At 42.8% G+C, this 19039-nt stretch overlaps 2 protein-coding genes across 3 annotated transcripts in view; one reads left to right on the forward strand and one right to left on the reverse strand.

Moving 5' to 3' along the window:
• The window catches only part of grm2b (glutamate receptor, metabotropic 2b), a 32047-nt gene extending 21681 nt beyond the window's left edge, over positions 1–10366 (forward strand). Inside the window, exons 4-6 of the mRNA XM_048254833.1 lie at positions 1154–2220; positions 8557–8725; positions 9281–10366. Of these exons, the coding sequence (XP_048110790.1) occupies positions 1154–2220; positions 8557–8725; positions 9281–9354 (1310 nt within the window). The 3' untranslated portion in view covers positions 9355–10366. The remainder of the gene's footprint in view (positions 1–1153; positions 2221–8556; positions 8726–9280) is intronic.
• Positions 10367–11589: 1223 nt separating this feature from the next.
• rrp9 (ribosomal RNA processing 9, U3 small nucleolar RNA binding protein) lies at positions 11590–18296 on the reverse strand. Of its 2 annotated transcripts, none has more exons than XM_048254836.1 (15): positions 18122–18296; positions 17773–17858; positions 17560–17672; positions 17384–17451; positions 16895–16936; positions 16674–16800; positions 16375–16499; positions 16021–16113; positions 15810–15910; positions 14942–15076; positions 14376–14438; positions 13562–13707; positions 13235–13314; positions 12929–13002; positions 11590–11884 (listed from the first exon to the last, which is right to left on the reverse strand). In XM_048254836.1, exons 1-15 carry the CDS (start codon positions 18188–18190, stop codon positions 11764–11766), a joined length of 1443 nt encoding a protein of 480 aa, XP_048110793.1. In that variant the 5' UTR covers positions 18191–18296; the 3' UTR covers positions 11590–11763. The 2 variants fall into 2 exon arrangements, with proteins under 2 accessions (XP_048110793.1, XP_048110792.1); XM_048254835.1 differs by having other exon boundaries at positions 13553–13707.
• Between the last annotated feature and the right edge of the window lie 743 nt (positions 18297–19039).

The raw sequence follows: 19039 nt of genomic DNA on the forward strand, positions 1-19039 counted from the left end.
TCTTATGCAATCGCGGTATCGTAGGCTACTACGCTATCCAAATTATTGTCACGTCAAACCATGGCTAATGCTAAAATGTCTTGGAACTTGCATGATGTGAATGATAACGTAATGATTCACGTAGGCTTTCATCATGAAAGTTCCACAGCCAAAAAAATAGTGAACGTACAAAATCATGTAGCCAAATTATTCATGTAGGCTAGGGTTAGTGTTAGGATTATGATGCGAACATGACAGGTTATGGACATATTAAGTTAGTTTTCCGCCTGTTACAAACGTTACGCTACAAAATGTTACCCCAAGTTCTTCCAACTCTGTCGTCCCAGGAGGTAATGTGGGAACCGCTGTATTTCTCAGGCGAAAGAGCTTTTTGGGCGATTTCTTTCGACCTCCAGCGAAGTTCAGTAAAATGCAGACCGCAGAAACACGGTGATCAGCTTTCTGCAGATTCTCAACAGGTGTGCTCACATCCAACCCCAGAAATTCCAGCCACAACTTTAGCCTTTCTGGATCGTTGAGAGGAAGTCTGTGACAACTTTTTTTGCTACGAATTTTCCCACAGAAACCGAAAATTCTCAGGACAGCAGCATGTGTCCAAATTTCAATCTTAAACGTTCTATTTAATCATAAACTATCTGAAAACAGGGCTTTAAGTGTAAAATACTGAACTTGTTCTTTAAATGACTCATTACAGGGCGAATGAAGACTCTCTCACCTGCCCCTACTGCCTGTAGGAAGAATATCCCGCTTGCAAGTTCAGTGTATCGTACCCGCCAACCGAAGCAGGATCAGTTTACATCCTGCATACAGCACAGAGGCAGGCTAACGAAACACTAGCGAATGTTGCAAACGTGTGTATAATGGCAGAGCCAGCGAAGAAGCAGCAAAAACCCTTGACGGAAGATGCAAAGAAAAGGAAAAGAGCTTCAGACCGAGCGAGGGGGAGTTTCATAGAGAAAAAGCATCAAACTTGCCTGGTGTCCCTTTAAGTGGTCCTTCGTCTGTTTGAGAAAACTGCTCTAGATCCATCTGCCAGTATGGGGAGTGATTGTCACAGAAGCACCTCTTTCTACCTCTGACTAATTAGCTGTCAGCATATTTATTTGTGAATCACACACATTTGTGATGTTTCTCCTTACTTTCCCTCCTCCAGCCCCTTTCAGACCAGCTGACACAGAGAATGTTGTCCGCTTCACCGCCACTGGAGACAGCCTGGGCCGCTACAACATCTTCCACTACCACCAGGAGGGCGGCAAGTACGTCTACCGGAAGGTGGGCTACTGGGCACAGAACCTGGTGCTGAACACCAGCCAGGTGCCATGGGCCAATGGCGTGATTCCCACCTCGCAGTGCAGTGACCCGTGCCAACCCAACGAGGCCAAGAGCATGCAGCCGGGCGACGTGTGCTGCTGGATCTGCATTCCGTGCCAGGCCCACCAGTACCTGCTGGACGAGTTCACCTGCGAGGACTGCGGCTTCGGCGAGTGGCCCCTGGCCAACCTGACCGGCTGCTTCGAGCTGCCCGAGGAGTACATCCGCTGGTCGGACGCCTGGGCCATCGGGCCGGTGACCATCTCCTGCCTAGGGATGCTCTGCACCATGGCGGTGGCTGGCGTCTTCTTGAAGAACAACAACACGCCGGTGGTCAAGGCGTCGGGCCGCGAGCTCTCCTACATCCTGCTGCTGGGCGTGTGGCTGTGCTACGCCGTGACGTTCATCTACATCGCCAAGCCGTCGGCGGCCGTGTGCACGCTGCGGCGCTTGGGCCTGGGCACGTCCTTCGCCGTCTGCTACTCGGCGCTGCTGACCAAGACCAACCGCATCGCGCGCATCTTCGGCGGCGTGCGAGAAGGCGGCGCCCAGCGGCCACGCTTCATCAGCCCGGCCTCGCAGGTGGTCATCTGCGCCGCGCTCATCTCCTGCCAGCTGATGGTGGCCGTGGGCTGGCTGATCATCGAGGCGCCCGGCGTGCGCAAGGAGGTGGCGCCCGAGCGCCGCGACGTGGTCACGCTCAAGTGCAACAGCAAGGACTCCAGCATGCTGGCCTCGCTGGCCTACAACTGCGTGCTCATCATCCTCTGCACCGTCTACGCCTTCAAGACCCGCAAATGCCCCGAGAACTTCAACGAGGCCAAGTTCATTGGCTTCACCATGTACACCACCTGCATCATCTGGCTGGCCTTCCAGCCCATCTTCTACGTCACGGCCAGCGACTACAGGGTGAGTACTAAAGACTACTACAGTAAGCCTGGGCTGTGAGGGAGTGTGTACTGAGCTAGAGCATCCATGCTATACAATCTAGTACAATCTAGTGAACAGTACTGTTTGTGTGTGTGAGTGGGTAGGTGTATTAGATAGATAGATAGATAGATAGATAGATAGATACTTTATTGATCCCCAGGGGAAATTCAAGATCTCAGTAGCATACAGACATCACACACACATTTACTAACAGCAGAAAAAAGTAATTAAAAGTATATAATATAAAAAACACAACTAAGCAATAAGGACAGTAGAAGATAAAGAATATACTAAATATACTAAAATTAATACAAATACAAAGTATTAGAGACGGAAAAGGGAAAGATATTAAATGGATGAACATAAAAATGATGTGATTGAATTCAGGATTACATTTTTATTAATTTTGTTTTAACACAACCATTTAACACAACCATTTGGGGTTGCAACCACTGACTTAGTGAGGCAGGGAAGCGTTAGCACAAAATTAGCAGGTGAGTAGAGCCAAAGTGCTCCCATTTTTTCAGTTAATCTGCCTGATCCTGTGTGTGTGTTTCCTGAAGACTTTCCTGTTAAATTGTACAATTAGCACCTTTCAGAAAGGCTTTCTCCTATCAGGGAGAGTAGCTTCTGGACATCGGTCGTAAAAAAAAAAATTGTCATAAAAAACGAGTCCCTCCAGGACCACAGAATCAAATCAGAGAAATTCATTTCTGAGTTTCCTTTCAACAATGTGGGTCTTAGACAGGCTGCTGTATTTGTGCCGAGCTGTTTAGATGAGCACAAAATCCTACCCATTAGTAGAGCAGCGTTTTTTAATTGGTACCTTGTGGGACCCGGGTGCCATCTCCGCAAAGTTGTATTGTGAAAGAGACAGAGTTCTTTTCATCCTTCTCCGGGAGTCTCCTAAACAGAGAACAAAGGGGAGACATCAGAGATCTCATCTGGGCTAGATTAGCTGGAATCTCACCGACTGCTGGAACAGCCAGCAGGGCAGGGCCCAACACGGACAGAGCTCATCACCACCACACAATTTAACCTCACTTCCAGGACACTCCATCGGTGTTAAACAGGCAGTCAGGAAAGTAACAGTGGCTTTCCATCATCACAGATACAGAACCAACCACTAAAAGTGACAACAAAATAAGTGGAGTAGGCTCTCACATCTGTGCCTTGGTTGAAGCTAGACAGCATAGGTTACTGTATATAGGTTACTATAAGTGTAGTTTGTTTTGCTATTCCTCATTAAGCACAACATGGGCAAACATCTACTGTAAAGAATACAAATAAGCATGGACTGTGGTAACTAAGCAGCGAGGTTGTTTAGGGGGAATTGAGGACACGATTTGCCTGCTGTTGACATTTCCTGAGAGCTTTAACCTACGCTGTCCTTGAGCTGAGGTTTGAATGAAACCTATTAGATGGGTTCAAGAGGAAAGTGAGGGCAGGCGGTGGGTCTGTATGGGTTATGTTTACTTCATAATTGCTCAGACGTGCAGGAAGGACTTTGAATCACTGCTCTGCTCTAGCAGGAGAAGATGAGCTGCATTTAACAAAACACGGTGAATAATCCTCAGCAGACGTCCACAGTTTGGTTTTATAATTGAGCTTCACTTAACAGCAGTGAGCAGCTTCTACCTCCTGAATGTTGAGTGTCTGTGTGTATACATATCCGTGTGTGTGTGTGTGTGTGTGTGTGTGTGTGTGTGTGTGTGTGTTTGCTTGTATGTGTGTGTGTGTGTGTTTATGTGATTGTATGTGTATGTGTGTGTGTGTGTGTCTCTGTTTGAGTCACACCAAGCCCACACAAATGCCAAACCAGATAAAATCATGTTTATCCAAATGTATGATGTGCACAAAACCTGTTATTATGAGAGAAAAAAGAAAAGAAACAAAACAAAACCCTGTCTCAAGGCTATTCAGGCTGCCTGTCTGTTGCCATCAGAGACCACGCTGAGGCTTTGAGGAACAAAGTGTCAGTATTCACTTAGCAGCCGAGTAAACAAAGCCATGGAGAATGGCCATAGGCAGGACAGAGGCGTTGGCCTGCCTCACACCAGGTTGTCAAAAAAATAAAAGGGCCTTGATGAGGAGCCAGGTACCCCCAGAGCATCACCTCTCCTCCCCCAGACTGTGGCCATCACCAGGCCCTGAACCCACAAACCAACAGAAAACACTTGTCCAGGCCAGTAGTCCGGTTTACAGAAGTGCAGACTGAATTTAATACTAGGCACCTACAGGTAAGAATTCAAATTAACTGCACATGGTACTCTATCATTTCTGACAAATGACAAATGTCTCTGGATATGATAATATACAGATTCCTCTGGATATATGACAGTATTATTATTATTGGTGTATAAAAAGGACAGGACCTTAGCGGAATCATGGAAAATGTTTTTAATTGAGCCCCTTTCTCTTAAGTGGTCATATAGACAGGTCTGCCTACTCTCTGTCTATGGAATGTGTCCACTGCGTACTTTGTGAATTTGAGAGAGGAAAGGATCAGTGGTCCCCTCCTACTCTTCTCTGGCAAAACCCCAGTGGGCTTGATGCCTGTGCACACAGTGGCTATCATACCTGCTCTTAATCACTGCTATTACCACACATTTACGTCTAGTTCAGAGATCCCTAGGTCAGAAATGAGTCAGTGCAATATCCAATATACAAATATTCAACACTATTTTAAATATTCAGTCTGTTCTATCGCTTAAGGCACTAAGCCCTGTTTGTGTTGCATTAATGAGGAAGAGCAGGGAATTTAACACTAGAATAAAGCTGCACTCAGAGGCAGGGAATATTGCATCCTGCATTCATCAAAATTGCTCTTCACAGACTTCAAGTTCAAGTTTAAGTTTGCACTTTTATTTCAAAGTTATCATTAAAAAATACAATGAAATGTTTGAGCTCTGGCTCTCTCTGCCTTTGCATAAAGACACTAACAAGAAAAAAAACAGATAAGCTCGACTTCAAGATAGCCAAGTCTTTGTGCAAATAAAGACTGTTATAGCTTCCTATATCTGCATCTGTGAGTGTATCTCAGTTTTTGTTAACTTTTCCTTGAGAAACCATGAGAAAAACATTGAAGGACACTATAGTAAATCCCTTCCATTACAGAAGCAGTAGAATAAATACAGTACAATAAACAGAATGAATGAAGCGTTGCCTGGTCCTGAGCTCTTAGTCCCCTGACCTCCGCAGGGTTGTCTGGCCTCTGTGTGTGAAGCTGAAGCCTCACCTCTGAGCTGATCCCAGGCCACCACGGGCTGATCCAGGGGCTTGCAGGAAAAGCCAGGCTACCAGAGATGTAACGCTGCTCAAACCACACAGGCTTAATTTGGGGTCTGTGTGGCATGAAAAAAATTGGGATAAATAAACAAAGAAATGTGAAAGTTGGACCAGAGCATGAGGGGCCTGTTCTCCTGCCGTTTTATTAAACTAAGCCAGGCATCTTATCTGTGCAACATTATCATATAGCATCAGTAAAAGACGGTCTGGGTTCAGTGAAGTTCGCATATTGATTCTTGAGACTTTCATTTTAAATGGTGCTGTATAAGTAAATGAAATTAAAATGTAATTGAATTTGATATGTGGTCTCTCATGTTCGTGTTTATAATTTGTTTTGAAATCGAGAGACAAATTTCACAGTTATCATTTCCAATTTAAAAGCCTGAGTGTTCTTTACGTATATCTCAGTGGTATTTGAACACTAATTAAAACTCCGTCTTCCATGTCAAGTCAGAGGACCAACCAACTTCCTGTGCTATTCATAGTGGTTAACAAAGTGTATCAGCCTTAATTCTGAAGCTGATAAGGTCAGCCTGATTAGATTGAGACTGGCTCTGTAAAAATATGTCTAGACTTTATCTTTTTGCAACTGCTCTCACCCTGCTCCCTTCTCCACTCTGTTGCTGGAATTTCAGGCATTGATGTGCCCTTTCCCCAGGCATTTAGCCTCACAGACTTGACTGGATGTTTTTGTGTTGAGGTATAAATCAAGCCTCTTTGCTCTTTCTGACGTCAATAAGGCCATAGACTTTGACGGAGACAGAGAGAAACATACCTCTAAATGTCATGATATATCAGTTTCCACTGATTGACTCTAATTATCCTCCAAAAACGTTGATGATTATTCCACCTTGGATATGAATAAACATAAAATATTGTTAAATATGTGTCATGATTACATTTCATAATCAAGCGTCTTCTAAACATCATCCATGGTTTAATTGTCAACACACATCTGACAGCTTTAAACCAGATAAAGTTCATTGGCTTGTTTTTTTATTGGTCCATTGGGATGGATGAGGGCTATAACCCACAGTCTTTTCACTGGCATCTAAAAATTCACACCACCACCGCTTGTTAACACTGGCGTCGATTTGAAGTCATTGGTGGGGTGTGCTGCCATGCCAGAGTGCAGAGTGTGTGCGGCATCTGATTACTACTTCACAGCCACATCCACACCAGAGCTCTATTTGGATGCTGCATGCGGATGAGTATGTGTCTGTCTGGCATGGCGGGGGAGAAGTTGAGGCTTGTCTAGTTTCTTGTGCCTGCAACATTACCCGCTGGTTCAGCAGAGGTTAAGCTGTCAGGATGTGTTAGCTGTATGCTGATAAGGAAAACGATCCGGCAATATCAAAATGTAGAAATGGGCAAAATATCAAATGCATGGGGACACACACACACACTCTCTCTCCCACACACACACACAAACACACACTCCAAGCAAGTTCACAAAAGGGCAAACAGACATTTCTCACCCAACACACACACACACACACACACACAAACTGACCTTTCTCTGCAGCCAATGCATCATTCAAACGGGTATGTAGGTAAAACCTTGAATACTGTACAGACTCTTAGAGGGTGAAGTTGTTATTGTTATGTACACAAACAAATTAAGCAAAACTCAGTTGGACACTCACATTGAAAGAATTTTACAGAATGTGAATTGTTGTACAACACCCTAACAGCCATTTTGAAGGTCAGTTCATTCCAATGGTAATAACAAATTAATAACATCTTCATAACAAAGCTTAGGTTTGTAGTGCTATGTATAGATCTGTAGAGCTATAAGCAATAAAAGTAAAGTTAAATTTGAATGCAGACACACAGGTCATTTTATTTACTATAATCTAACTTATGTTGCTCTAGAGAACCATGGATATGATATGAGTGGAACATTAGTTAACATTGGTGGTCTTGAAAAAACTACTTAGCAAACTCCATTCATTAATGCTCTCCGACTCTTGAGAAGCAGATCAAGTGAAGGCTTACTTGCCAACTTGTCCACTTCGACATGCTCGATGGTGTTTTAAGCCCCCAACGTCGTCTTCCAGGCAGCGCTGCCACTGTCGACTTAAAGGCACCTAACCCCTTCCGGGCAGAGCTGCCTTGAAGACAACGTTGAGGACTTAAAACACCAAGAAACCTTTGACACCTGCAATGTGCATTCATAATATTCAGGATGTGCAATGTCTTTGGGATTATTGGTGATTCCTTCACATCTAATTGGACTTTTTTCTCGTTGCTTGATAGTCCTGGAGAAATTAGTTTCTTTTTCAAAGCATGTATTTCCACTTTCAATACAAATTGAAATGGTAATAGTAATCATTTGTTTGCAGTAGAGACTAGCAACCCTATTGACTCAAATAATTATCCATTCCAACATATTCCATTTTGCCTAGGGGCACCGATAAATTATACTGAGAAACACTGGGTGATCTAGAATGGTTAGGCTACTGTTAAATTATATTAGTCTATGGCTATTATTGGTATTTTTTAATGTAGGCTATATGACTTCACATTTGAGACTTGACTTTGACTTATTGATGTTAATGTAATGTTTATTGATGCCATAGTCGCTTCGGACAAAAGCATCTGCTGAGAAATATAATATACATAAACATATATGCAAATATACAAAAGGTAAAAAAACAGAATATTTTAAAGCATGAGTGAATTAATATAGATTCAGTTTAGGGCGTAATTACACTGTAACACAATAATCTGGAATAGGGTGGTAGCCTATAAGTTGTTGTGTGGTACAGTACTTATCAACAGGTGGCGGGGATGAATAGAAATGGTTTGTGGTTTTTGCATCATGATGGCATATACAGTATAGTACTGGATCAATTTAAGACAATAATAGTTAGGTAAATTCTGACTTCCTGCATCTTAAGAATCTTTGAATGTTGCCTGTTGAATCAGTTCAAACTCAGGCAGCATCTTGGCTGAAAGGTCCAGTTTGTTTCTCTCTTGCCATGGTCGAAAGTGTGAGCTCGTGTTTTTGTATTTGCATTTCAGGTGCAGACCACCACCATGTGCATCTCGGTCAGCCTGAGTGGCTCGGTGGTGCTGGGCTGCCTCTTCGCCCCCAAGGTCCACATCATCCTCTTTCAGCCGCAGAAGAACGTGGCCAGCATTAGGTCCAAGGTCATCAAGGTCAACACTACTGGCTCCAACTACTCCCAAGGTGTCTCTTTCTGTCTCACACAAACACAAACACTACACACATAGACACACACTCAAAGCGTGCTTTTGTTATCTGATGCTGGACAACTCCGTGCCTTTGTGCTTGGCAGTTGTCCTTGCAATGTCCACTGCATTTCTAAAGATGTCCTTGTGACTCATGTTCTTTCTGAATCCACAGACTAAAAACATGGCACACATAGCAATACGAACACAGAGAGTGTACTAAAGGTATCTGATACAAACAAATGTAATTGTTTCATTTACAGGACCAGATACTGTACATGATGTACACCTTTTCTTAGATTTTTGTCTGAATGGATTATTATGAACAAACACAGAAACAGTTAATGAAACTTTGTTTTAAAGGCTGTATGCTTTAAATAAACAGGGATACAGCATATATTAAGTAATACAATCAATAACAGACTTACAATTAAAATGAATTAATATTATTGTTTGTTGTCCTCTCTGTAAACCCACTAAATAACCTGAAAACACCCTTTATTTGGCATTTTATCCAAAACTCACGCTTGTCTCCAAACCTTCTCTCCCTCAGCTTCCGCCTCGACCCCCGTGCCGACCGTTTGTAACGGGAGGGAAGTAGTGGACTCCACCACATCTTCCCTGTGAGCCAGAGAGTAGGACAGAGTGGTGTGTGCACACACACACACACACACACACACGCACGCACGCACGCACACACACACACACACACACACACATACACACACAGAACCGTCTTCTGATGGATGGCCTGCTGCGTGGATGCATGTGGAAGCCTGAAGTTTGAAGACACCCTGTGTTTGGAGAGGGCGCCGAGCAGCTCACCACTCTCTCTCTCTCTCGAAGACTTGCACGCCAGAATAAAGCTATGGAGACAGCAAGCCTGTCGCTACTAAGTAGGCTACTAAGAAGCTATCAATGTGACTATAATGGACTAAATACTAAGGTACAGCCCTAACGTGTAGTTTTGACATGTACTTTTTTGTGAAACACTGGGTTACACAAACTTGAAAAAGAGAATATTCAGTGAAAAATAAAACACTATTTAGGTTGTTTAGATTCTGCTGGCTTCATGTAAAGTCTTATTCTATAATGAGGCATGCAGTGGTGTAGTGCTGTGTTGGCTAGGCATTTAGCTAACCATGTGGACTGCTCTTGTCATTGTTAAATTATTACTTAGCATCCTGTATCGCTATAGAACTTTCCATGTCACATCTTCTGTTGTCATTGCAAAGGCTCTAGTGCTGTAGGAGTCTCTATAGTGGTGTAGATAAACGACGGAGTTTTTGGGGCTCTGAAACAACGCTGCCATGTGAGGATGACGCCCTATGGAAAGGACAGGGGTGGAGGTCCACACACACAGCGTATCCCTCAATGGGTGCTCCCTCCCAAAGTGCTGTGAATCAAATGACCTTTTGTCTCTTCCTGTTGAATTAATGTAGACCAGAGGAAATTAAAACTATATCCAACAGTAGGCTGTTTTCCTTCTTTTAACAAAGTTAAATGAAATATGGAGGTCACTTGTGTGTGTGTGTTTTTTTTTTTCAAGTGTAGGCTATATAATGTTTCAACATAGAGTTCAGTGAATAAGTCAGTGCTTTCTTGTAATTTAAATTGTAAATAAACTTTTTTAAATGAACACTGAGGCTTCATGGTAAATTTATTCGGCCCCTATATGGATAGCGCAACCTATATGGATGTATCAGTTTCTCAGCATCATGCTGCTTAACCTGCATTAACGAGATCCAAGCATGGCTGAAGGAAGGATTTACATACTTTAAACATAACAAATTGTCAAAGCATTTGATATTTAAAAACGCCCCCTGCATTTCAAATCCGCTCTGTGCCAATTACAATAACTATTATCAGTGCCTTCGCGTCTCCATCAACACAGCAAGCAGCAGCTCTCACAAGTCTCATTAAGTATCTGAACAAACACATGACAATATGCTGCCATGCTTTGATAGTTACTAATCGTCTTAACGCTTTCTTTTGAAGAGAGCATTAAGTCTTATACTGACTTGAAAGGGAACTTTGCAACCTTTGCTAGTTGCAGTTCCCTCTTATTGTCGTTTGGGAACATAGAAGTGCACCCCTGGTGAGTCAACTTGGCCCCATCACTCAGTCAACCACATGTAGTGGAGCATTGAGCCCTGGGAGTGCCTAAAGCAAGGGAAAATTAGAAAAAAAGATATCCACATCCAGTTGTCTTCAACAATGTGTAATATAATACGCAATATCTCTATATGATATGATAAATTGATTAAACCTATAGCACTACAAACCATCCTCAGGAAGAAAGAAGTGTAAAAGCTAACATGGAAGTAGAGCATTTCAAGAAAGAGCAGTACATGACAGCAGTACATTATTGTGTACTTGTTTGCTCATAAGTGATCATCAAATAACACTCTGATATACCCATGCAAAAAATTATGATAATGACAATGACGGCCCCCCACAGGTCTCATTCCAACAAATCCGGCCCACTACCTAATATGGGTTTGACACGCCTGGCCTAAAGGATAGCAGTGGCTTGTACATTCAGACTAGGGTTGCTGCCATACACAAATTCTGACATTTTGTCCCTTTCTTGCACAACTCAAATAGCTGAATTTAAGAAATGTAACGTGAGCGATCCTACAAGCCCAATCCTACAAGGTGTATACAGTAATGAGAATGTCCATTCTCTTGCCATGTTATTATGTGGATTATACCAACATATGTCAATTAATTAGTCCTCTGCTGGCAACACAATAGAAACAGCTTATGTATTTTTTGACCATCTGACCATCTCTGACCATCTCAGAGAACACCTGTCTCTAACCAAGAGAGGCAGTTTCATTCAATACCATCCAAGAGCCATGATTTCAACATAAAATTTAATTAGGTCCTCCAAGGGATTCCACAATGCATGTCATTTACAAATGCAAATGAAAACACATGAATAAACAAATAAAGTTCTTCTGAACCCGTTCTCCATTCATACAAAAAAAAAAAAAAAAAAAAACACCACACACACGCTCACAGCACTGCTCCTCAACGTTCCTCCTGCTCAGCCTCCATTTCTGTAGCTACTATTACTTCCGGAGCTTTCCGTTTCAGAGGAATGATGTACAGTCCATTCTTAGCTTCCTTTACTCTCCACCACCGCCCAAGCCTGGGGAAGGGCAAACACACCAGATAACGGTAAATGGGTAGTTGCATAATCAATGAAGATTTTAATCATCAGTAGAAGGTAAATAGTTGTATACAATTGCATCATTATACAGTTGCATTATATATGCTGTGCTTTTTACAACATAAAGAAAATATCTTGGAGTGGACAAACACTGTTAGTCAGAAAACTTTAGCAGTTAATCTGTCAACTATTATAATGTTAAAACTGCATTTGGAAATTATTTATTACAGAATGTGTTAGTGTGGTCCAGTTTTCTGCCCTCAGTAAACTTGTATGATGTGTTAAAGTGGTGTGGTTGTATAATGAAACATCAATTTAAAGGAGAAATCCAGCGAGATTTCACAAAGATTCCATTTCTCGAGGTGACCGAGTACTGTCGGTACACACAATCAATCAGTTTTACCTAGCTCGAGTTGCTACATCCTGCAGCTTTTTTCGTACCATCAGTACTCTGAAAACTCGCTGGATTTCTCCTTTAAAGATGAAAATGACTGAAAGATGTATTTTGTGCCAACAAACAGTATTTTTGCACTTCTTTTTGCAAATGACTCAGGTGCTGCTAGTCTAGTCATTAATAACAGTATACACATACCCAACATAAGGTACAGAGACATGTGGCTAATGTCAAGCACTTACCCTGAAACTACCCAAATATCAAATTTGTGCACAATATGCATGAATAAACAGCGCCCCCTTGTGAAACAACACTGTAACTGTAGCATTGCTGGCCTATACCAGAGGAAGCTATGTCTTGCCCTCTGATATAAAATGAAAGGTTTAACTAAAAAACAAAACCACCATTGGTCACAGATAGGACCTCAGTAGTCATAGGCATAGGACTACTGAGGAAAATATTATAATATTATAAAATATTAAAATATTATAATACTATGCAAAATATTATGAGGCACAACTGCAAACAAACGGAGCTGGAGCTAGCCTCACATCGAATGAAAATCAGACAAGACATTGACACTGAAAGATGTCCCTGTGGTCATTTGGAAATGTACTCGGACTGCTCACCTGTGCTCCTGCCCTACTCCCGCAACAAGGAACTTTCCAGAATTTGCAAATTTCAAGCTGTTCACAAACCCAGCCTGAGAGAAGAGAGAATGATGGAGAAGAACCTGATCAATCAATACAATCAATATCTTTGACTAAAACACGTGATATAATGCATGATAACACAATGAACTGCTATTGTACCTGTTACAGTACAAAAGGATTTTTACTTGCTATTGTAACAATCAACCTCTCTAAAGCACCTTGAGACCATTTCACATGTTTTGCCACTATAAATCAAACTGAACAGAACTAAATAGTGCATACCACTGGGATGCTGAAGAGAGGCTCCAGGCCCCGGAAGCCTTGACCAACCTTCCACAACTGCACATTGGAGTTATGGGAACCTGTAGACAGTAGAAAAAGAGAGGGAAAAAGGTGAGCTCCCTGATATCTGACAGTAACATAGTGATTATTTCAAGGGTGATACATGTATTAATTCAACTCTGTCTAAGTTCCAAGTGTGGTTATGTGTGTGTTATGTGACATTTGTGTTGTGTTTGGCCTGTGTGTGTGTGTGTGTGTGTGTGTGTGTGTGTGTGTGTGTGTGTGTGTGCGATCGAGGGCGAGGGCGGGTGCGCGTGCCTGAGGCACCTGAAGCCACCGTGTCGGAGTTGAGCAGGGCGGCCACTGAGGACACCCAGCAGGGCTGTTCCAGCCCGGGGTCGCCACGGCTACCGTGGGCCAGCTTCACCGTGGTCAGAGGCTTCTTCTTGTTCACCGTCCACACGGACACGGCGCTGTGGAGGGCACATGCGGGAGAGGAACTTTACTATAGATCCTTTCAACAATAAAAACAAAAACAATGCTTGAACATTCTATTTGGTTCCCAATCTACTTCCTCTGCATTAAGATAACATATGGAATGTTAAAACGGAAGCCTTGTGGGGCCAACTATGATGCTGATAATGGAACTCTCTTGAAAGGGTCTATACTGTTCTGAACTATTTTTTCTGAAGGATGATTTCATAGGCAACTCATTCTGGCATCATCTTCATTTTTATTTTGAAGGCAACTGTCTTGTGAAGGCATAAACAATCATGTTGTTCCCACTAGCCATCCAAAACTATGCACTATGTATCTGTGTGGTCTAGGCTGGAAACCCCAGCTTAATGACGTTGATGTAATCATTGTAAAGGCCCTGGCCAGCCATGCAATATCATCACTGAAAACACTGTGGCTACTGCAACGACACAGCAAGTAGAGAGTGTGAGGAGAGGACAGAACAAAATGGAGAGAGAGAATGAAACAAGAAATTATGGACAAAGAATTTTTTTGTTATTTATGCACTCTGTTGGTTGTTTTGTATTCCGTTATGCATTCTGCACGGAGGATTTTTTAAGGTGATCTCAAACACAGAGAGAGAATGCTAATGGGCATCCTCTAGGTTCACGACTGATAATCTCACCCATCATCGCCTCCTGTGACCATGTGCTCCTCATTAATGAGCTGGATGCAGTCTATGGAGCTCCTAGAAAGTCAAAAGAACAAAAGTCATACGATTTAATTAAGAAAGAAAAGAAGAAAGTACAGAAAATAACAAGAGGCAGAGTCGTCGTCCAGCAACTGGACGGCTGCCGGTTAGAGCCCAACTCCTCCTGACCCTGTCCAGGTGTCCGTGAGCAAGACACTAAACCCCAAAGTGTTTTCAAAGTGCAGGTTGGTGCCTTGCACAGCAGCTTCTGCCATCAGTGTATGATAGTGTGTGTATGTGTAAATAGGTGAATGCGAGGCACGATTTGAGTGCTCAGAGTGGAAAAGCGGAAAATAAAAGCAGTCCATTCAGAAAATCAAAGTATAACCTGAAGTTTTGAATGGCTGCAAATCAGCTGGATTTTTAGACAATATAGATTTGTCAAAAACAGAATTTAAAATAGGGACAAAGAGAAGAAAGGCTAGTGAAGAAGGCTCTAGAAAAGGCTCTAGAAAAGGGTCTAGAGAGATGGGAAAAGATGATGGGTTTCAGATACTCACTCATGTCCATGGAACACTAACTGGGACTCCTCTGCGATCTTCCAGACACGTACGGTTCGGTCACGGCCCCCTGTCGTCACACAGCGCTCACGGCTTAGACAATCCAGACCTGTGATCACGTCCTGGTGCCCAAACCTGAACACACACACACACACACACACACACACACACAATACTGAGCTAAAGGACAGTCTGACCACATTGAAAGTGATCCTGGTGAGACAATTGAGCTGATCACTCCACACTCAACGTAACTATAACTTTCCTTTAGTATTTATTTATCTATAACTTCCCCAAGTTTCATTAGGCTAGTCCAGAGTCCACATTATGGCATAATAACCACTGTCTTACCAAAGTGCTGGCAGTTCACACACAAGCCATACTGACACCATGGGGTGACTTAAAAGTTCATAAAACAGCGATATCTCTTCAATTAGTTGAAGTAGGTTAACCTAATTTGTGAGATGAAGGTCTGACACTGTAAACCAGCATTTTGTCTTGTGACACTGAATTGATTTTAAAGGAGAAATCCTGCGAGTTTTTACATAGATCTCAGCTTCTCGAGTTCACGAGTACTGTCGGTTTTTCGTACTGACAGTACTCGGTGAACTCAAGTCGATCATTAGGCTAATTTTTTCAAACAATATATCCAAATAACAACTTGTATATTCGGTAAGATTCTGTATCTATTTATACTGCATCATACTAGCTTTTCCAAAGGGTGGATCTCTACAACATAGACCAGACACCTGGAGGACCACAAGTAGCAATAGTTGAATCTGACCAAAAAACAAGGGCATTGGATTAGAAACACAGGCTTCCCACATTTAACGTCTAAAGCCTGTCTGAGAAAAGCCAGCCAACTTACAAAGTCTCCACATAAGCGTTCTCATCCACATTCCACACTTTGATGGAGCGATCATGTGAGGCGCTGTACAGGTCGTGAGTACCTCTCCTAAACGCCAGACCCTGAAAAAGCGACCAAGATTGTGGCTTGATTTTGGACTTAAGACACGGAAATAACTGAATACGAAAAGTGTCCCGAGGGTTCATAGAGGGGGGAAAAAAGGTGGACTTACCGACACTGGACCTCTATGACCGGTGAACTTGTACAGGTGCTTACATGTGGCTGCCTCCCAGATCATGATCAACTTATTCATGTCTCCTGTGGCCTGGCGCCAAGAGAAAGGACACAAAAGAATGAATCCCCAGTCATTACAGCAGGGATTGACAAAGGCCAACATTCCAGGCGTTCTAGACTAGGCTGCTTAGATGTCTGTGCTTCAAGAAAAACTATTATCACAGAAATTACATAATGTTTAAAAAAAAAATAGCTATCTAATTTATAAAATAAAAAACTAAACAATATCAAAGTGCCTTAGGATCACACTGTAACAACAACCAAGCATGTAAGATCTGCAAGGTGTTCTCACCAGGTATTTGCCATCGGACGAGATGGCCATGCACAGAACATGAGCTGTGTGGCCTACATGTCGGGCGTCAGTACCCTTTCTGCCTCCAGCGATTTTGTGGACTTTCTTCCCACTCTCCACATCCCCTGGGGGTAAAAAACAAAAAGCAGTCACTTACACAAGGTCAAGACATCACTACATCATATGCAATATGTACACAGACAGACATTTTAGATAACACAAACAGCATACCACAGCCCAAACTATGGTTGTTTCTCCTATCCCCTTCAACACAAGCAAAAGACAATGATCTGGCTTACATTTGATGATGGAACAGTCCTTTGATGATGAGAAGATATGCTTGTCGTCGGGGGTGATGACCAGGCAGGTGACCGGGAGCTTGTGTCCCCTCAGCAGGCGCACCTCTGTCGCCTCTGGAGGAACCAGCTGCCAACCAACACAACATACGCCTCAGATCAGAAACCCAATTTACTGATTTAAACTCCTACAGCAGAGTTACCGAACTAAGAGTGTTACTCACGTCTTTTGCGATCAGTCGTTGTAGCTTCCCTCTCTGTTCCAGCTGTGATCAATAAGAAAACATAAAAATAAAATAAAAACAGTGAGGTAAGTCAGGTATGAGAACGTCAACCAATGGCTTGTAAGGTCTGAAGTTGGGGCAGCCGTGGCCTACTGGTTAGCGTTTCGGACTTGTAACCGGAGGGTTGCCGGTTCGAACCCCGACCAGTAGGCACAGCTGACGTGCCCTTGAGCAAGGCACCTAACCACTCACTGCTCCCCGAGCGCCGCTGTGGTTGCAGGCAGCTCACTGCGCCAGGATTAGTGTGTGCTTCACCTCACTGTGTGTTCACTGTGTGCCGAGTGTGTTTAACTACTTCACGGATTGGGATAAATGCAGAGACCAAATTCTCTGCATCCCCCTCATGGGATCAAAAGAGTATATATACTTATACTATACTATAAGTCATTTATGTGTAGATTCAGTGGATGAAGCGTGGAGAGACTTTACCACATCGTCCTGTAGTCTTCCAGCGATCAGGTCTGACTCAAAGGCATCATCCTCAGCTCTCTTCTCCTCTACGCAGTGGAGAGGGCACAACAGTATTATCAAAACTCGCAGGACTTTCACATGATCTCACACATACAGCGACATTGGACAGTAAAGTTACTGTGGCATATGCTCACCCTCCTCTCTCAGTTGGTCAAGATACGACTTAGCTAAGCGTAGTTTCTTCTCCTGGGCAGTCTCTTCAATCTCTCGCTCATCGTCTCCCCGTTGCTTCTTTCCAACTGGGTCGCTAAGTTACAAAAACAGAATAGTACGGTAACACAACCTAGTGCCTCCTGGAGCCAACAGCGAAGCAGGAGTACAGTTAAGAGACTGCGCAAATTTCGTACCTTTCTGTCTCGGAATCACTGGAGATTTCTTCGTTGAGTCGTTTGCTAAGTTTGGATTTGTTTCGTTTGTCACCATCGCCATCGCTCTGAGGTACACAGATAAAACACAGCCATCTGAAGTCACCTACATGACATTAGTTAACCAGCTAGCTTTTCAGCATAACATCACTTTACAAAGGAGAAAACGAGTAGTTCTGCGCCCCAGATCTAAGGCTACTTTTCCCGGAAATAATAGCAAAACAAATGTCCATTCGGTCAAAATGCCGTTTTGGCTTTTATAAGCCTCTCGGGGCAATCAACATTTAGCAGGTTACTTAGCTGATCACTTGGACCAGTTCAAGGTTTTTACCTTTCGACCAGCGCCGTGTGTTGATTTGGAAACCTTTGGGTTCCCTTTATTCTTTATGAAAAAAGACATGATGAAAACCAAAAACTTGAATAACTAAGAGACGTAAACTTATTGAAATCTTTAAAGCATTTCTCCCATGCCCATCACTACCTACTCCACATGTGAGTTTCTGACTTCTTCCTCCTGTATTTCATTTACCGATATAACTAAACACCTCATTACCGCCACCACCTGGTCTGGCGGAAGAAATGGAAAGCTGTAGCCTACTTGTTTCTATTCTAAAAAAAAGTCTTCGATCTCTTGATCCCAAATTAATGTATGTTCATTCATGGCATTACCCCTCCTCTATTAGGTGAATTGAGATTCTATCAGGTACCCATGATAATCAGCTTTTAAGATTAGCTGACAAATTCAGACCATTAGGGGTATTGTGGTCAACCTCACCTAGATGGTGCTATTAATTCCACAACAAAATTGTGTAGCCTAGGCCAGTGTTTTTCAACCACTTTGCCGGGGCACACTAGTGTGCCTTGAGAGATCATCAGGTGTGCCGCAGAAATGCCGTCCCAAATGTCACTCACTGGTCCAGAAAAGCAACTGTTGCATCAAATAATTTATAACCACATGCTCTCATTGATTGTATGATTGCACTATTTGTGGTATGCAGGCATTGTACAATGGGGGCCCCATATCCAGTATTCACAGAATCATCACATATCCAGTTCATAACAACAATTAAATTAGATATAGTCACCTACAAATGAAACAGAGGGCGCTTGTTTTATTGAGTAGGTCTTGCATAGAAGCCATGATAAGGCCATATCTGTGTATTATTTGAAATTTTAGGTTATGGTATGTTTATTTTTTCTTCACACAGGATGTTGGTGTGCCGTGGGACATTTTAAGTGTCAAAAGTGT

This window comes from Alosa alosa, chromosome 10 (assembly GCF_017589495.1).
Source record: "Alosa alosa isolate M-15738 ecotype Scorff River chromosome 10, AALO_Geno_1.1, whole genome shotgun sequence".
NCBI lineage: Eukaryota > Metazoa > Chordata > Actinopteri > Clupeiformes > Clupeidae > Alosa > Alosa alosa.